We start from the raw sequence: 19,681 nt of genomic DNA, 5'->3' as shown, positions 1-19,681 counted from the left end.
GCAACGTTCTCGATGAGCAGCTCAATTCTTCCACGTCTGCCAGAAGATCGAGCTAAAAGCCCGACTCTCGGGCTACTGCCACCGCTGGTGAACGATGCTGGCACGTCGTCCTGCAACAGCCAGCGAAGTCGTCTCAAGCAGCCTAAACAACGAAGCGTACCAGCAACGATATCTTCATCTTCGTCTGGAGTGAAGTTTCCATCGATAGGTAGGCCCCAGCAACTGCCAACACGCAACCAGGAAGAAGAACAAGGACGCGAAACCGCGCGAGATTACCACGACGAGGAAGACGAGAAGCGTCGCGGTTTATCCAGCAGTCGGACGTCGTCTTCGTCTCGATCTTCTTTGCAGGTGAAGAAGGACAAGAACCGAGACTTTATTAGAGAACTGGAAGAGAAGAAACGTAGAGAAAAACAAGATCGCGCGCGACAGGAGACACGCAAAAAGAAACTTCATGAAAAAATGACGCGCAAACTCCTGGACGGAGCCGACGCTCGACAGAAACAAGCTGCGTTGTCTCCCGAGGTGGGCGATCTCACTAGCGCAATTAAGCGGCAACAAGAGCCTCAAGACGAGGATCAAGACGACGCTGCAGAGGCCGAACGACGCAAGGAAAAGGCGAAGCGTCAGAGACGTTTACTCAAGAGGCAACAGGCGCATCTAGCTCGACTTCAAGCCAAGCAGCGCGAAGACCAAGCGCAGCAGGAAGTGGAGAAGGAACGCGAAGAACGCAAGCGTGAGAAGGTGACGCAGACGGTTCTGCACAAGATCCAACACTCCGTCACTCGAGCAGAGGAACACGACGCGATGGAGACGAAAAGCGACGCTGATGGGCCGAAGGAAGCGCCGACGAGTAGTGAAATCGTCGTCGAGGAGCAAACGGAAGCGCAGAAACAACGGGCGAAAGAGCAGCGCGACGCGCTTCACCGAAAGCAGCAGAGATACCTCCAGCAACTGGCCGATCAACGCAAACAAAAGGAGAAAGAGGACGACGATGCGCGGATCTTGCAGGAGAAACGCAAGCGGAGGATCCAAAAGGAGGCTCAGCAGCGGTTGCAAGAAGCGGCAGCGAAGCAACAAGCCCTGGCCGAAGTGAGAGAGAAGGAAGAAGCAGAGGCGGCAGCTGCAGCGGCCGAGAAAGCGGCGAACGCGGGCCCGCCGGTGGACGTGGAGGCGATGGTCGCTCGACTGAGTAAACTGAAGGACCGCGACGCTCAAATTATCCCCGAAGCGCGAGATTTGGCGTCCTGGAAGAAACGTCACGGCGTCGCGCCTGACCAAAAAGTCTTCTGTATGACTGGGTGGTATCCAGTGATAAAGGAAGAACTGGAGAAGCGTGGGTGGTTCTACAACCAGGATCGGGCGTCGCCGTATTTCGACTTCAAGTGGACTCTAAAGAGCGAGGAGTTGAGGGGGATGAAACTCGAGAAACACCAGTACGTGAACCATTTCACCCAAAACGCAGCCATCACGACGAAAGTGGGACTTATTCACAACTTGCGAAGTGCCGTGTGGCATCACAGCGTGGATATCGATGGGTTCTTCCCTCGTGCGTATGACCTGAACGACCACATGGACATGGATACATTCGTTCAGGACTTTCGTTACGGTGTGGCCGAAGGACTCCTGAAACAGTTAGCGAGACGAGGCTTGCAACTTGAGAATAAGCTGCCAGGAGCTGCGTCGATGGGAGCAAACGAAGCGTTAGTCGATGTGGTTCTGGACATAGCGAGGAAGAAGATCAAGAGCAAACGACCCGAGTGCAACCATTTCGAGTCCATAGGTCATGTCGATCCTCTTGAGGAGAGCGTAGATAACCCGCTGTCGACAGGTGTGGACGAGTTGGTGACAGATCTGCAATGGGAAGTGCTGACGAATTGCTCATTGGACAAACCGGGTCAGCTTCGGGCCTCATTAGTGTACAAGAAGAAGGTCTACGCAGAAGACAGAGATGCAGCTACCGAAGGGAACAGCGGTGACACAGTGGTGTCGGCAAGAGAAAAGAGACTGCTACGATACGCGGAGAAGAAGCACGTGGACGCATTCAATCGGGAGAAAGCTCGGCTCAGCGATCTCATAGCGCACGTGTCACTTGTACGCGATGGGGCTTTTCACGAAGCAATCCGACTGGCGCAGGTGCTGGAGAAATTGTGTCCTCAGTTCTATATCAACGGTGGGGCGGAGTTCATGCTGTCGGAGCCTCATCCTGCCGCTAGTACGAGTACCGGCCAGAATGTGTGGATTGTCAAGCCCGCAGGAATGTCAAGAGGACGTGGCATCCGCGTCTTCAACGACCTGGACCAGCTGCTGGAATGCGTCGATGTGGACAACCACAAAGAGTGTCAATGGGTGGCGCAGAAGTACATCGAGAACCCGTTGCTGCTGTGTAAACGCAAGTTCGATATTCGACAGTGGGTGCTCGTCACGGGATGGGACCCGCTCACTGTTTGGCTCAATGAAGACTGCTATCTACGCTTCTCGTCAGCGGAATACTCGATGGACAACCTGGACGACCAGTACGTACACTTGACCAACAACTCGATCCAGAAATACAGCGACAGATTCAACGACGTGTACACGACGGACGATGGCGAGATGCAGGTGGAGGGCAATATGTGGCACTCGGACGACTTTAAGAAGTTCTTGTCGACGAAGTTGGGGAAACCCGAGATCTGGGACTCGCACATGCACCCACGCATGAAGGAGATCGTCGTACAGTCGCTGCAGTGCGTGCAAGACATGGTCAACCATCGCAACAACAGCTGCGAGCTGTACGGATACGACTTCATGGTGGACGAGAATCTGACGCCGTGGCTGATCGAGGTCAACAGCTCGCCGGCCTGCGACTACAGCACGCCTATCGCTCAGCGCTACGTGGAGTCTGGCTTATCCAGTATCATCAAAGTGGTGGTCGACCATCGAGAGTACGAACAGAAAAAGCGGAGTGGCGATGCTGCTGGGCTGGAGGAGCCAGACACGGGCTGCTGGCAACGTATTCACAAGGCCGAGCTCGTTGGCAAACCCATGTCGCTGCATGCGGTGGATTTCCAAGTGAAGGGTGCGAAGATGCAGCGCCGTCGTCGAAGTGCCAAGCTGTACGGAAGTAAATCTAGCACAAAAAAATCTGCAGACGCCATCTCGGAGGGTGGCGACGCAGACAGCGATGTGGACGCGGCTGTGACGGGGGCTGTTCGGGAAGAGGAAGATCTCGACGGAGACGACGAGGATGTGGCTCAAGAGAAAGAAGAAAGTGTCGGTCAAGAGGAAGAAAACTCGCGATCAGAGGGCAATGTGGACAATGCTCGGGGCGAACTCAAGACACAAGAGGCCAGGGAGACACTGGCGGACGATATTGACCCGCTATTGTAGACAGGTGACGTCATGGGAGACGGGGCAGCGTTTTTAATCGCTTCAGTTTCGTGACGTCGTCGTTCAAGTCTCTCGTCGCCCTGTGGGGTGACTGTGCAACTTGTATGCAAGGTGTTTGCATTCGATGGGACCTCAGTGAACAGTGTACACTTCATGTACGTGAACTGTACTGTACATGTTCATGTATTACGTGTACCGGTAGGGACGTTTTCACAGACTTCCAAATGCGATTTGCCGTAGGTGAGCGTGGCTAGACTCTAGCCCGGCTTGAGAGGCTTGTGCGCGTGCTCGGTGTACTACCTGTAGAGAGAGTTTTCAGCCGCACGCCTTCTACGGCACCCAGCACGTCTGCTTCATACCAGTAAACACATATACATGAAAAACTGTAAATTTCTACTCAATTGATGCCGACCAATTGCTATATCACAGGTCACCGTTTTCACACGACCAGAGTTTTAGACGTTGCAGTGCCACCAAAGAAGTGCAACTTGCACTTCTTTGGTGGCTTGCGCCAGCCTGCCGGATGCTCACCAGAGTTTATGTTCAAGCCAATCCATCACACGTGCCGAAAGCCGAGCCATCTCGCCATTACAGACCTGCGGGCCGCAGTGCGGCCTTTCCAGCGGCGTTGGCTCGCCGACAGCTCCCGGGCGGAGGAGCTGCCACAGCGCACGTATGCGCGAGTTTGGCTTAATTAAATCACCTTGTTGAAGCGCCTGGTGGCTGTCGCAAAGAGGCTTCGTTGAGGCCGCAATTGTAGTAGCGGCCCTCGTGCCATAGGTACATTTACGTGTACATGTATTAATAAGTTTTACATTACCAAACGCTGATTGCACAGGGCCCTGCCGCCGTACATGTACCGGTAAATGACGGCCACATGGACTCCGCATTTGCAGCTGGAGCAGCAGGAGCTCGTGGTCGACAGTCACTTGTCCGCACAGTGTCACTCGATAGGCTAGCCAAGACCGTCACCTCACTATAACGATATCATTCTCTCGAGTTTCCTGATAAACCTGCATTTTGCCGACTCATCAGACCAGCTGACCAATCACAAACGAGCCAAAGCCCGTTTAAATACAATAAATGTATCACTGCAATGTACCCGTAGTTGCAAAATAAGCATTCGTAGAGGTCCTCCCAAATCGTCTGTTGTTGTTTTCCGGTTTGACCAATTAAAAGAAATAGTTAAGATTATCCTTCAATGGAAGCCTTGCGTTTACCTGCACAAAGCCGCGACGCACCGTACACTGTAGAGGTGTCCGAGCCAGTCCACGTCCGTCTGACTTCCCCTTCCCCACATTCCGCCATATCTCCACCGGCCATACACCCGATCGAGGGTTGTCTCCGTCTTCGCTCGCACCGCGCGCTCTCCGTTTCCACGGCGCCTTCGAAGCTCGCGAGCGTCTCTCTGTATTGCTGAGACCCAGGCGCGTCGAACCGTGTCAGTCTCGCAATAATCAGGTGTCAAATCGCGCCGCTACATTCAATCGAATATGATGCGCATCGTTTTCCGCACCATTGCAGCCGCGCTGCTGCTAGCCGGCTCAACACACGCCGCATGTGGAACCAAAGGGACAATCGTGCTCATGGCCACCGGCGACGACAGCGAGGGTCTCATCGTGGACGCCGATTGTGAACAGACTGAAGTGGACGTCACCACGAGCAAGAACAATCCAACTCTCACAGCCAGCAGTATGGGCATCCAGAAGGTGCTGAGCGCCCCGGACGTCAAGACAATGTACAGCAGATAACACTTGGTCTCGGCTATTGGATCACGCACTGACGTCTTGTATCTGAATTTGCGATTGCAGAGACCTATCGCTGAACAACATCACGTCGGTGGCTGTATCCAACCTGACGACGCTGGATAAACTGTACGGCAAGGTGACTTTGTTGGCGTCGAGGACAGTGAACTAACATATATATTGTGCTCGCGCCTACAGAACGTTGACGTCAAACGCGGTCACGAGCTTCAGCAAATTGGAAGTTCCGGACACACTCACACAGTTGGACTTGAGCTGGAACAACATCGCGTCGTTCGACGGCATGGCGCTGCCCGACACGATGACGCAGCTGTTCCTAGGTGGCAACCCGATCTCGTCTGTTTCTGGCGTGACCTTTCCGTCGTCATTGACGCTGCTTTACATCCACAACCTCAAACTGACCACTCTGGACGGCGCGACCTTCCCGGACAGTGTCCAGTACTTGTCTCTGGTGCAGTCTGGTTTGTCCAGTTTGGACGGCGTCAACTTCCCGGACAGTCTGCAGTACATGTACGTGCAGCGTTTTGCTCCCTATCGTAAAGGAAGGGAAAAAAATGAACTCACACGTCTCGTTTCTACTGCTACAGCGACTTCTCGTTCAACACAATCACGTCGCTGCCCTCCGGATTCCCGTCCACAGTGGTGCAGATCACAGCCACGAACAACGAGATCGCACAGCTCAACAAATACTCGTTCCCGTCCAGCATCACGTCGCTCAACTTTTCCGGCAACCCCATCGAGTCGATTCGTGGCGTTTCGTTCCCCATGGCGCTGTCCAAACTGGATTTTGGCTCGAACGAGATCACGAACTTCGAGATCTCGCGCTCAGACTACTCCACCTTCAAGGACTTGGACGTTTTCAACGCTGTAGTGGCACAGACGAGCTGCTCCACGTCTGGCGCCGAGCTGGTCGCCGTCTCTGGCTACAGCATCTGCGTCATCTCGGACGAGTTGTTCGAAAGAACATACGGCAACTCCACGTCGTCTTCAAGCGCCGAGAGCTCTGTCACGGCGCTCATCGCCAGTAGTAACAGCAACTCGACCATCCTCATTGTGGTCATCTGCTTGGCTGCTGTGCTGGCCGTGGCTCTAGCAGCTTTCGCCTACCGAACGTACCGCGTGCGTCAGACTGAGAAGGACATCTCGGGGGGACGTATGGACGAGAACAACTTCTTCGCCAACAACACGCTGATGGGCACGGCCACTAACTCGGGGGGCCAACACATCGCCAACAAGCCTCACCACGCAGACTCGAACTCGTTCAACACGATCTTCAGTGGCGGCAAAGTGACCATGATGGGAGGGACAGCCATCGAGTCGGCGCTCGTCAAGTACCGTGTGCCTGCCAACGAGGTTCACATTGAGCGATCCATTGCCAAGGGAGGCTTCGGTATCGTGTACCTTGCCAACTACCAGAGTCGCTCTGTGGTGGTCAAGAAGATTCTACCGGAAAAGGCGGCGGACGACCGCTGTCTGAGTGCGTTTATCGAAGAGATTAAGCTCATCTCGTCTCTGTCGCACGCCAAGATTGTGCGGTTTATCGGTGTGAGCTGGAGTATGCTCTCCGACATGGCTGTGCTCATGGAATACCTGCCCAACGGAGACCTCGATATGCTGCTGAAACAGCAACACGAGCGGCAAGAAATGTACCCGAAGGAGTTCGACTGGTACCAGAATTCCTCTGTACTTCCAGCCAAGGCTTCGATCGCTCTGGACGTGCTGGAAGCCATCGTGTATCTGCACTCGTTCCCGTCGCCTATTATCCACCGCGACCTCAAGTCGAAGAACGTGCTGCTGAGTGCGTCGTACGAGGCCAAACTGAGCGACTTTGGCGTAAGTCGCGAGTGGCAAGTGGACACGACGATGACGGCGGGAATCGGCACGATGGCCTGGATCGCCCCCGAGGTGCTACGAGGCGAGAGGTACACGGAGATGGCCGACATCTACTCGTTCGGTGTGATTCTGTCCGAACTGGCCACGTGCATCAAGCCGTTCGACGGCGTAACAAACGCCCTGATCGTCCTCAAGGTCACGAGCGAAGAGAAGCCGGATCTGGGCCAGAACTGCCCCGAGGACATCCGAGAGCTGGCAGATCGCTGCTTGAGCTTCAACGCCAACGACCGCCCGAGTGCGAGCGTGGCGCATTACGAGCTGCGTACGTTGCTTAAGTTGCACTCGGCGTTTGAGCTCTAGGGTAGTTGTCTCTCCGGTATCGTATATGAATAGTAAGCTTCAAAGACGCAAGTGGGTGAGCCTGGAGGACGTGGAGAGAGAGAGAGAAAAGGCGGGAGGGAACGCCAAACCCAGTGGGTAGTGTCATAAGTAAATATGTCTAAAACGTGTTTTGATTATTTCTCGCTCCGGCTTGTTTGGGTGCGTGTGCGTGAGGTGCTTCGCGTAGTGACGGTCGTTGTCCTGGCACCGCATTGGCGCCATGTTGTGCAGCCATGTTGTGAGCTTCAAGGTGATGAGCGAGTCAATGGAAGATCGGACAACGTATTGACCGCGATAGCTTATACACTTGAGTTTGTGGAGGACGCATCTAATATCTCCAAGCCTTCCGCATATAAAATCATCTTTGATAATCTATTTTGACGCTAGCACTTCAGCCTGCACCCCGATTTAGCGACTCTGCTTTACAATGTCCGGGCATAGAGAAACCCAGCCGCTGTTACACTTCCTCCCTGGCAGCAGTGACTTTGCGTAACGCAAGCAGCTGTCGGTGCCGTATCGCATTCGTCACATCGCCATAAGTCGCTTTTTGCGAGCCCTGACCATTATCTTAGGCGAAGCCACAGCACCTTGTCGTGGCTGTTGCCTGCCCGAAATGATGTTGTTGATCGTCTCACCCACGTTTCGCAGGCCAATGCGACTCACAGCGTCGTATCTTTGACACGGGGCTGGCCCAGCCGCACGCCGTCGCTCGTAAGTAACAGCGTCGATGCGCCCAGCATGTTTCTCGAACGTAGAGGCACCGGCCCAATCATCCAGCTGCACGATTGCTCCTCTCCTCTTTCGCCTCTCCCGGCGGTTCTTGACTGTGAGTCTTCTTCCTCGCCCACTATCGAACTCGCTTCGATCTGCCCAAGTCCTTCACTTCGACTTCCCTTTCTATCTATCAACTACATCTGCAATGGGCTGCGCACAATCCAAGACTGAGGACGTGGCCGTCACGAACCCGCCTGAGGCCGAGGCCGCCCCGGCTGAGACGGAGCCCGTCGCCGTCGAGGAGCCCAAGGTCGAATCTCCCAAGGCTGTGGAGACCGAGGAGACAGAGACACCGGCCGAGCCTGAGGCCGAGACCGCTGCGGAGTCCGCCAAGGACCTGTACAAGATCACAGGCCACGAGATCGACGAGGCTGGCGTCGTGTTCTACGTCGTGGAGACTGTCGAGGGCAACGTCGCGTTCAAAAAGCGCTTCAGCGAGTTCAAGACGCTTGTCGTGGCTCTCGGCAACCCCAAGAACCTGCCAGCACTGCCCAGTTCGGGCCTAGGCGCCAAGTTGCGTGGCAAGCACAATCCGGATATGATCCAGGAGCGCGAGACGCAGCTTGCCGTCGTGCTCAAGGCAATTGCCAACGACACCGAACTGGCCGAAAAGGAGCCTTTCAAGAAATTCGTCGAGTAATTAACCACGCGCCCTGTTTCTAAAACTTTGTACCAATGCAATACCAGCACTTTTGCCTTCAGAGTCGTTTTCTCTGTCCAATTTAAAGTGTCATTTTGCAGTAAACCTGCAACACTAAAGCTGCAAAAATGTGTTTATTAGAGTATGCAAATGTGGGCATGAGGTGCTCCCTGTTGCGAACATTGATATTTCATCATATTGTAGACTGCGTCGATTGCCTCGAGTCGTCGTCCATCTGCACCCCCAAAACGCTGCTGAGGTTCGACTCGCGGCTCCGACGCGCTGCTGCTTCTTCCGCCCGAGCGGCCTCTTGCGCCTTGTATTCCTCGGATAGTTTCCACTCGCGACGTCGCACGAAGCCGTGATGTGGTCGCGGTTTCTTGGCTTTCTTCTTCTTGTTCTTCCTTCGCGACGACAGGAACGTGCCCGTGCTGCTGCGAGCGTCGCTGACTCGCAGTTCCAGCTCCTCCTCTAGCTCGTCACTCTCGGTCGGAGGCGTGGACGGGAAGAAGGCAAAGTCGTTCTCATAGACCCACCCGTCAGCGTCGCATCCAGGCGCGTCCAGGTTGAGTTCCAGACCGGCCAGCGGGATGGCTTGGGCGCTGATCTTGCCTGAGCGATCACTCCAGCGCTTGCGATCAGTAGGCAGCAGGTAGCCAGGGAACGAGCTGCCGTAGCCACAGAATGGCTGGTAGCGTTGGTTCTCGAAGAAAACGGGGTCGTCCGACTGGAGGATGAAGTTGCGCACGTCGGAGTTGATGCTTTTGCGGCTGTTCTGTCCGCCGTTGTTGTTGGTCCCAGTAAGAATCCAGTTGACGATGTTGGCGGGCTGGTCGAATGCAAAGCCCGTGTACAATTTGGAGCGTCCTGGCGCTGTGAATGGGACGGGGTTGCTCTCGTGTACTCGTCGGTCTTGGTAGTCGATCATGCCGGCCAGCTCCGGGTTGAGATAGTTGACTTGAGGCGGCTTGAACTCTTGCAGTTCTTCGCGCGAAATCGTCGACTTTTCGTCTTGCGCTTCCTTGACCAGATCCAGATATTCCGGCACAAAGCGACGCCGACAGCCCTCGTACAGGAAATCCTTCATCAGAATAGCCACGACCGCAAACACTTGACCGAGCCAGAACTGCTCGCGACCGAACTGCCAGGGCAACGAATCCGTGTCGTACGACCAATCGATCTGGTCGATTACGTACTGAATGAGGTACAGAGCAATCACAGTGAACACCATGCTGGCGATCTCCAGAACATCCCACGAGTTGACCATGAGGCAGAAACGCGCGTTCACGACGATGCACAGGATGGTCCAGCCCAGCGTCTCCATGGTGAGATACTCGATCGAGTTGCCTCCACGCTCGATGTTCCACCCAGCAGCCAGGATGGCGTAGTAGATTCCCACCGAGTCGATGATGCCCAGGAAGATCCACTTCCAGAACATCTTGTGCGAGAAGAAGCTGGTCTTGCGCATCTCGGCGTGATACAGCGCCGGGAACTCCAGTATAGTCTTCTTCGGCAGATCCTTGTCGTAGGCCGAGAAGATGACGATGGGCAGCGCCGTGAAGATGAGATTGTAGGCCTGCTGGATCAGCGCCGAGTAAATCATCGTGCCGGAGTACGCAGTGGGCCACAGCGTGTACCAGAACATGGACACGTTGTACACGATGTTCTTGTAGAAGGTGTAGACAACCAGAGCCGCCACGCGGTTGTAATTCCAGCGGCCATGGACCAAAATCAAGTTGGTGAGGAAGCGGAACTGAGCCAGCGCGTAGTCCGAGCTGTTAACGGCTTGCAGACCTTCTTGGCCACTGATACCCACGCCAATGTGAGCACTCTGGATCATTGGGACGTCGTTAGCGCCGTCTCCGATCGAGAGCGTGTGGGACTCGGGGACATTCAACTTGACCAGCTCAACCAGTTGCGCCTTCTGCTGCGGAGACACACGACAGGCCACGACGACTTTACACAGCAGCGACACACGCAGGAGATGCAAGTTGTGCAGCGGATCTTCCAGGATCTTACTCAGCGAAGCGCCGTCGATAACCAGCGCGTGTTCAACTTGACCGGACGGGGGCGACAGCACCGAGTGCGCAGCCACAGTTGACGTGATGGACGTGTCCGTGACGGCGTCGTGGATCGAGTGGAAGATCTCGTCCAATTTCCGAAGGATTGAGCCCTTGGTGCGGTACTTGGCTGCGTTGATCACATGTCGCTCCATGTCGTTGTTCAGCAGGCGACACGCATAGCCAATGTTGATGGCCGTCTCCTCCATGTCTCCAGTCAGCACCCAGATGCAGATTCCAGCCTTCGCCAAGGCCTCCATGGACTCCGGGACACCATCCTGCAGGCGGTCTTCGATAGCTGTGGCGCCCAGTAGCTCCAGATTCGACTCCATTTGGTCCTGAAGATTGTCGATAGCGTTTGGCTCGCCACGAGACTTGGCCTCCACTTCACTCAAGTCAGCCGACACGTGACGATACTGCGCGTAGAACTGCTCCCACACTTGTGGGCTAATCTTCTTGGCACACACCACCAGCGTGCGCAGTCCATCCTGAGCGAACGCTTCCAGGTGTTTTTCGGTCGATTCTCGAATCTTGAGGTTGTTCTCGGACGTGGGGGCTAGCCGAGGGAACAGCATGCTGTCAGCTCCCTTGGTGAGAAGCAGTACGTCGTCTTCTTCGCTCTCCGACATCAGGCGCAGCTCGTCGTCACGTTTACGACGCTGCACAATCACAGACATCCGCTTCCGGTTCGAGTCGAACTCGAAGACTTCCAGGATGTCATACTGGTCCACGACACCATCAGGTTTCTTGATCGAGACGCTGCCAGGCTCACGGTCCACAAACTCGTAGCCAAAGAACTTGGCGCCACACACCAGCGCCAGTTCATCCGGAGACGAGGCCGAGTAGCTAACGGGAGGACTCGCGTCGTCTTCCGTGGGGTCGAGACGCTCGATCAGGACTCCGTGACACAACGCCAGCAGCGTCATGAACTCCTCGATCTTGTCGCGTTGAGGATCGTCCTTGTTCTGCATATCTCGCCACATGGTCTTGTCCTTAAAGTTCACGTTAGGAGCTGGCACCTGCGCGCGAGCGTCCAGCAGCGGAGCGTCGCTCTCGTCTGCAGATTCTTCCTCCACCGTCCGGTCTCCTTTGAAGTCGTGACGCATGCGAGCAGCCAGACCGATAGCTGTCGTGCCCTTGCCGTAGCTTCTTCCTCCGATACTGCACTTCCGGAACTCCATCTTGTTACACGTCAGAGTGCCAGTCTTGTCCGAGAAAATGTGCGAGATCTGTCCAAGTTGCTCGTTCAGCTGCATGTTCCGCACCTTCACGGGCGTGCCGCTCTCTTCGTCATACATATCCAAATCCCGTTCCATGAAATAGCCCTGCAAGGCCTTGACAAGCGTGATGGACACGTAGAGCGTGATCGGCACCATGGACGCCAGCGTCGTGAAGAAGTAGACGAACGTCTCAATCAACGTGTCGTCGTAGTCCTCCAGATGCAAATACGGCGGGATCTCGAGGCCGTTCATCCAGATCCGGTCTCCGATAGCGCCAACAAGCGACATGAGCACGAGGATAACCACCACGACGATCACTTGTCGGTTGGTCATCTCGTCGATAGACGACACCTTGACAGGGAACTCGTCGCCAGAGCTCATCATGATCTTGGTATCCACTCCCGTGTTCACCACCAGTCCGTACACGTAGCTGGTGTTTCGCAGCTTACTCCCACGAAGCAGCATGTTCTTTAGAGCGAGAGGGATTCCCTCGGCATTCCCTCCATATGGGTTCTCCTCCAGATACATAGTGCCCGAGTACGTGTTGATGTCGCCATTGGGCTGCTCGCTCTCGACGTATCCCTGGATGATGTACCCAGCTTCTTCCTCGTTCATAAACATGTTCCGAGTGGGGGACGGGGCTTCTCGCAGCTTCAGGTTGGTCTCTCCGTCCAGATTCTTCGTCTCGACGTAGCACAGGCCCATGTTCCCGCCCGAACGCGCGCCTTCAGCAGGGATCACAGCCATAATCATCATGTCGGCAGGTAGAATCTCGTGGTTGGCCACCTTGATGAAGTCCCCCACTTTGATCTCGCGCCACTCGACGTCCTCGAACTCGCGCAGTTGGCGGTTGAACACCCGCGTCTTGGCCGAGTTGGCGAGGTCGTCGGCCATGTGTCGCTTGTAGTCTTCGTAGCCAGCGAAGATGGCGTCGATGATGATGACGATGACGAGAGGGATGAACTGGAGCGGCACTCCGTCGGTTGGAGAGACCGACGGGATGATCTGGAAGATTCCGATGAGCAGGAAGTACAAGTTGGCCGTCTTCTGAAAGGTGAGGTAGAGGAACACAGGCACGAAGCTCCACACCGTGTACTGCGACGTCGTGACCTCGTTGGACACGAAGAACTCTCCTCCTCCTTCTTCTCCTGCTGCTGCGGCGTCGTCATCTCCGCCCTCTGTGGGGGCAACAGGCTCTCGCTTCGGCGCGTTGTTGCCGTCGTTGATCTTGACGATCTTGTATTGTTTACGCTGTCCCAGAGGCACTCCCTGCGAGTCTGTGGACATTAGACTACTCATTCTACCCAGTAGTTTGCGGCTGCTCTTGGGAGTCATCGTCTGGCCTCCAGCGGAGCCAGTCTTGGCGCTAGAAGCGTCTGTGTCGGTCTGTGTCCCGCCCTGGATGTTGGCCATCTCCCGCTCAAAGTCGGTCATATCTCTAGACTCGGGCACAGGCGATCCCTGGTCTGCCAGACCTTCATTTCGAGCCTGTTCCTCCTTCTTACGTGCGCGCACTCGCGATCGCAGCGACGCGGCATTGGCTGGGTCGATGTAGCGCGTCGTAGAGCGGGTATTCTGTCGGAATCTCAAACTACGTGGCAAACTTCGGTATAACATACGCAAGTAGCCCTGATTGGCGGCGGGCGCGGGCGAGCTGGCTGTGCGTTGACGCGTCAGCAGATCGGCGCGTGTGGGCGCGTCGCTCACATCGTCGTCAAGAAGGCGCTGGCGGAAATTGAGCAGTTGACTGGATGTGAGCGTGCGGAAGAGCTCGGAATTGGGTCGTTCTTGCGGCAAGTCGGACGGACCTGCCGGCTGGCGCGGCAACACTTCGACAGTGTGGTTACGGTGGAAATACCTGGACGGATCGGCGTTTGGCTCCGTGTGCCGGGAGCTGGGCGACGACTGTAGGCGATGGTACTGTGCCTGGTTCGACGGCGTATCGGCGCCTACATCGCTCGCTCGGCGGTCCATGGCGGCGGCGGCGTGCGATGCCCCCGGAGCGGAATTCTAGCGACTGATTAGAGCTAACCGATTGCGGAAAGGAGGTGGCAAGGGTATTTATAGGAGGTAGTAATCAAAGTGTTTGTTTGGAAAGATTGCGGCGATGGTGTGACGCTGCATGTGATAAAAGATAACTTGGTTTATGAAAGACGGTGCAGTCTTTTGAGAGCGGAAGTGTCGAAGTAAGCAAAATGCAGAAAAGACGTTATGTTTTGGCCCAAAGCTTTCCAAAACTTTTGGGTATTTGTCGTATATTAATGAGCTCGAGGATGTTTTTTTAATTCGTGGGTCCGACCGACTAAGCAGTCCTCACAGTCAGTTGAGCTCACGCACCCACGAATTACTAGTATATGTTCTAAATTAAAGGATTGGATTGAAGTGACCTGGCCACGAGGGCTCAAAAAAACAATCCTCACAGTCAGCCGAGCTCACGGACCAATGAATTACTAGTATATGTTCTTAATTCAAGGATTAAATTGACCTGTGCTGATCAGCCACATTTAAGACGTGATTATTAGAAATCTGCAGTTCAACGCAAACTTGTGTTTCTGATGCTACACTCAGCTTTACTGCTGACGAGAAAAGAGCGCCTTGAGCGCAGTGAGCCTTCGTTTTTTTTTTCAATAGGGCAACACCTCCTTCTATCGTGCCACGGACGCTCTGGTGCTTAATCCTGGCGCCAGCATACGGGGAGTGCAATAAACTTTGAGCTAAAGATCATGCTCTTTACCGACTATCAAAGACTCAACTCAGAAGTTCATTTGGTAAACAGATAATTTATCAAAAAATGACAGTAATTACAACTGGTGCCTACTGTAGCGACTGGCTCCTTGGTTTGTGTTGTATCGTAGCGGCGTAATCAGCGCTCGAAACAGTGGTTCTTCAACTTGACGATTCAGTTTGTCAACCTAGAAGATCGAATTACTGGTCGATTATGGGGCCCTGTGTGTCCCAACCCAGTTGGGAAATCGCAGACACCTGGCGGCGGACATCTTGTGGCGTGGAAGACACAGGTCGTCTCGACAGGTCCTGCCGACATGCTGCATAGAGCATTTGGACGGTGGCACACACGCGTGCAATGCTGACGGGCATAAAATGTTCGACTTATTTTGTTAAAATTTAACCAAATGCTGGCATTCTAAAATATATGTTATAGCTTCGTGCTCAAAGCGCGCTGGACGCACTTGTGACGACCTGTTCAAAATATCCAGCACCGTAAGAGTTGCTGTAGCCACTCACAGTCTCCATCAGTTGATCACGGCAAAAGCAAATCTTGTTCGGTCGCCACACTATAATAGAGCCCACAGGCTGTGTGGCACAGCGCCATCGCCAGCTTCTGTAGCAGCAGACGCTATTATATTTATGCTGCCGACGAGTCACGTTGCAGTAGGCTGCCGCTTTTCTAACGATTGCTGCACAAGATACTCTATTAAGCAATACAATTCCGGATGGAAGTGCTGACCTCTAAGCTCGCCTAAAATGAAACAGCCCCTTAATTAATAATCTATCCGATCGAAAATTCGAAAACGCGCCAAGTAAGGTTTAGTTGGTTTTAACCCTTTAGGACCTAAGCCTTAGAGTCCCTCAGGGGGCCTCTTACGTAAGCATACGATTGGCTATATATACATTTATAGAACGTTTGCCAGTCCCTTCTGTCGTGCCCTGTCTCTTTATTTTCTAAGAGTCCCAGTTTGGGACTCTAACTCGACCAGAAAGATACCACTTTAGTAAATGACCATAAGTCATTGGTAGAAATTGCGAAATACGCTAATCTTATTGGCTACATTTTAGGAGGCCCTGGCAGGGACTCTAAGACGACCTCAGGTCTTAAAGGGTTAACCACAATGAAATCGGGGCCTGCCCACAATAAAAAAAGTAGTTTTATTGAAAATAATTGGTGGAAGGTAGACATTTATAATGGTAAAGGTGATTTTAATACGCGCGCTCACCAAGCCTAAGAAAATGAAAGTAGTTTTATCGGGACTAGTACATGTACATGTAGAGCTTCTCCAAAACGGTAGTGGAAGTTTTCATATTAATTTTCTATTTTTACTACTAATTCTATCCTTACAATCCATTTTCTTGGGCGCGTCCTGCTTCGTCTTCACGATCTCTTCTCTGTTATGACGCAGCAGCAACTGCCTCTCCGCTCGTCTGCTATTCATCTTGTCCTACGATGCCCCATTACAATCACTCCAATTGAAAATATCCTCTCTTGGAGCGCTAATGAAAATGTAACGGGGTACGTAGCCCTAAGGGTACCCTGGTTACATGAAGTGTGACACTTCACACTTCAAGAGTATGACACGTCATACTCCGAGATATTTGGTACAAGGTACCAAGGTCGTTCAAAGCCAACCATTGGTTAAATGACATTGCATTTCTATAGGTAACTAACAGTTTGTATTAAACCCAAACCTAACCTACCTATAAATATACTCAGTTTACAATCTACCTTATTTAGGTCACTTCGCTCTCTTTAATTAAAGAGGGGACCTGTGAGCTGCCGTTCACTGAGAGTTGTATACTCTCGGAAGATATCTTCCTCTAGCGCAAGGTGCTGTGTGACCCCGTCACACTTGGTAGCACTTGTAGTCAATCCACGCCACCGCGGGTAGACTACCTGAACCTCTCCGAAGTTCGTTGCCATGGATAGGAACGACTTCTCCCATATGAACGACTCTCAGTTCGAGTCGGTTCGGAAGATGGCAGGCATCTTCGGGATGGAGGCCCTGCAGAGCCTGGTGGTATCAACACCGGCTGAGCAGCTCGAGCGCGTCAATGCATTCGACGCGTACGAGCAGGGCCTCATCGCGCATGTGCGGGAGAACCTGCAGGCTCCGGCGGCGGAAGCAAATCCGCCTCACCCGAAGCCAATACGGCTGAAGGTAAAGCCGTATGAAGAGAAGGAAGGCAAAAATTTTCACTTCTGGGTCCGAGAAGTAGAGCTCGCGATGGACGCGGCTCTGATCTCGACCGAGCAACTGCGTGTTGCTTTTGCACTCTCCAATCTTAGCGGTCGTGCTAAGAGTTGGGTGTACACTCGGGAAGCAACATCCCCTGGATGTTTCACATCCTGGGCTCAGCTGTGCGAACAGCTCCGAGCCGCGTTCCTCCCGGCGAACTACGAATACCGCCAGCGTTCGCTCTTCCTCGCGTGTAAACAAGGAAGGCGCGAACTGCACGAGTATGTGCAAGAGATACGGGAGCTCACGGCGTCCCTAGTGGGAAACCCACTCAATGAACACATCAAGATGACTGTGTTCATGGACGGCCTTCGAGTGGGCCCCGCACGCACTCAGCTGTTCCGGGTGCAGGCAAGCACCCTTGAAGAGGCGATTCAAGTGGCTCTTCAAGAAGAGTACAGCCATCGTCAGGCGCGTACGCCGGCCTCAGCGTGGCCTGGGAGTTCCTTGTCGGCTCCCGGTCGAACAAGCCCCAACGGACCAGTTCCCATGGAGCTCGGGTCCGCCGAACAGCGTGACATCCGCTGCTTCGGCTGTGGGAAGATGGGCCACTTCAAGCGCGACTGTCCCGCGGAAAGACTCCGCAGACGGTCCTTCCCCAAGCCCGTCCTCAAGGGTCGCTGGCAGAAGCCAGGATCCCGGGGACAGGGGAACGCAGGGAACCAGTAGGGGCGGGGCGCCCTACTGGGGAAGAACTAAGTCTTCGTGGTGGGTGCGCGTGTAGCGCGTACCACGGGGACTTAGCCCCTGAGAGTCTTCGCACTCTCGAATCGGCGAAGAGCTGCGGCGGGCTGCTCGTAGTACACGGATGTGTACGGGGATACGATCATCCCTTTAGAATCTTGATTGACTCTGGGGCGTCGAAGAATTTCGCAAGCCGCCAGACGGTTGCTCGTAGCAGCAACAAGTTGTCCGAAGCTTTGAGAGAAAGCAAGGGCAACGGGACGGTGTCAGTGCGACTGGCCGACGGGAAGGTCGTCACTGTCCCCAACGTCCAAGTGGATCTGGCTGTCAAGTTTGAAGACTTTGACAGCCTCGAACAGCTCACTGTTCTCGATATGGATCCATATGATATGATCCTGGGCATGCCCTGGCTTGAGAAGCACGAGCCCTGGATCGACTGGCGAGACAAGGCAATCGGTGCCAGCCGCCCTGCGCTGTCCGACAGAGCATTGGTGAGTCATGCTCCCACCTCTGTCAGGACCCGGGGCGCCCGCGAGGGCTGCCAGGGTACCAAAGCATCCGGCAGATGCTTGGGAGTCGTCGACGTATATGACGACTCCGAGGATGTTTTGATGGTGGCAGCGCCCAGAAGAGGCGCTGGCCAAGTGGGTAGCTTAGGTCCGCAGGCGGGTAACTTATTACGCAGGCAGCTGCAGCTGTCATGAACACTGAGAACAGCGTGTTTAGAGTGGGTAACAGAGTTCAACTCACGGTCGCCCAGACCTTAATTGAAGAGGAAGACGTCGGATACGCTTCCTGTGTGGGTAACACAGTGCCACACACGGTCGCCCAGACCTTAACTGAAGAGGAAGGCGTTGAACACGCTTCCTGTGTGGGTAACACAGTGCCACACGCGGTCGCCCAGACCTTAACTGAAGAGGAAGGCGTTGAACACGCTTCCTGTGTGGGTACAACAGTACCACACGAGGCCACGAGTGCCTCGGATGTCGTAGCGACGACATCCCTAGACGTGGGCAACACAGCTCCCCGTCACAGACGCCGTCGACAAAGACGCCGCCGCCGCCTCAAGTCGGATCCGAACTTCGTTCCGATCGACGTCGCCTCAAGCGACTCGGAGTCCAGGGCCCGGGCTCCTCCGACAAGGCCGGTGGAAGAGTGTTATCACTTCTTCGATGGCGAGACAGGTTTACCCGTCAAGGCATCTGGTGTCCACTTGGAACCGTTGCCAGAGGTTGCAGAGATACTGAACCTCGAGGAAATGACGGCTGAGTCTTTCCTGGCCAACCTCAAGGCTGGAGAGATTGCTGAGATGGTACTCATGAGACCTGATACCACTCAGGAGGAGCTGAACTCCTCCTCTGTCTTGGACGAGAACGTCCTGGAAGACATGAACAAGCAGCGTCAGGCGCGCTTGGGTTCTGAGATTCTCAAGAACCCCAAGGATCCGGTGTATCCTTTGGTGACGGAGTATGCGGACGTGGTGAACAAACACCCACCGACCCAACTCCCACCGGATCGAGGCGTACGGCACAAAGTATTGTGTCACGAGGCAATGGCCTCTCCCGCGCGAACAGTGCGAGGTCATTGATGCCTTCTTCGCCGCGAAAGCGAAGGCAGGCATGGTGCGGGAATCGAAATCCCCGCACTCGACGCCGACTTTCTGCGTTCGTAAGCCGAACGGAAAGTGGCGTCTGGTTCACGCTTATAACAAGCTGAACAACGCATCGGTGCCGGCCCAAACACCGATCCCACGAAAGGATGTGTTGTTGAACAACATGGCCGGGAGCGTATTGTACAGTGCGCTGGATTTGGTAGACGGATACTACCCAATCCAGATGCGAGAGAGCGACATCCCGCTCACTGCGGTAAGCACTCCAAGCGGCATGCTTTGGGAGTGGCTCGTCATGCCGCAGGGATTATCTAACGCCCCGGCGACGTTCAATCGCCTGGTGACGCAATTGTTCCGCCCTTTGCGTACCTTCGTACA

General features: G+C 54.4%; 4 protein-coding genes across 4 annotated transcripts; 3 read left to right on the top strand and 1 right to left on the bottom strand.

The window, feature by feature from the left end:
* Nucleotides 1-94: 94 nt before the first annotated feature.
* Nucleotides 95-3,369, top strand: PITG_13398 (tubulin-tyrosine ligase family, putative; the record flags this gene model as incomplete). Its single annotated transcript, XM_002899988.1, has 2 exons — nucleotides 95-156; nucleotides 213-3,369. The coding sequence occupies 2 exons, from the start codon at nucleotides 95-97 to the stop codon at nucleotides 3,367-3,369; spliced, it is 3,219 nt and encodes a 1,072-aa protein (XP_002900034.1).
* A 1,412-nt stretch (nucleotides 3,370-4,781) lies between these two features.
* PITG_13397 (protein kinase, putative) lies at nucleotides 4,782-7,325 on the top strand (the record flags this gene model as incomplete). Its single annotated transcript, XM_002899987.1, has 4 exons — nucleotides 4,782-5,107; nucleotides 5,181-5,243; nucleotides 5,313-5,642; nucleotides 5,720-7,325. 4 exons carry the CDS (start codon nucleotides 4,863-4,865, stop codon nucleotides 7,323-7,325), a joined length of 2,244 nt encoding a protein of 747 aa, XP_002900033.1.
* A 902-nt stretch (nucleotides 7,326-8,227) lies between these two features.
* Nucleotides 8,228-8,814, top strand: PITG_13396 (uncharacterized protein; the record flags this gene model as incomplete). Its single annotated transcript, XM_002899986.1, has 2 exons — nucleotides 8,228-8,355; nucleotides 8,446-8,814. 2 exons carry the CDS (start codon nucleotides 8,266-8,268, stop codon nucleotides 8,758-8,760), a joined length of 405 nt encoding a protein of 134 aa, XP_002900032.1.
* Nucleotides 8,815-8,953: 139 nt separating this feature from the next.
* Nucleotides 8,954-14,014, bottom strand: PITG_13395 (P-type ATPase (P-ATPase) Superfamily; the record flags this gene model as incomplete). Its single annotated transcript, XM_002899985.1, has 1 exon — nucleotides 8,954-14,014. One exon carries the CDS (start codon nucleotides 14,012-14,014, stop codon nucleotides 8,954-8,956), a length of 5,061 nt encoding a protein of 1,686 aa, XP_002900031.1.
* Nucleotides 14,015-19,681: the final 5,667 nt, after the last annotated feature.

The sequence above is a fragment of the Phytophthora infestans genome, genomic scaffold (assembly GCF_000142945.1).
Source record: "Phytophthora infestans T30-4 supercont1.28 genomic scaffold, whole genome shotgun sequence".
NCBI classification, from domain to species: domain Eukaryota; phylum Oomycota; class Peronosporomycetes; order Peronosporales; family Peronosporaceae; genus Phytophthora; species Phytophthora infestans.
The sequence above is the reverse complement of the archived record's forward strand: the minus strand, read 5'-3'. Positions and strand labels throughout refer to the sequence as shown.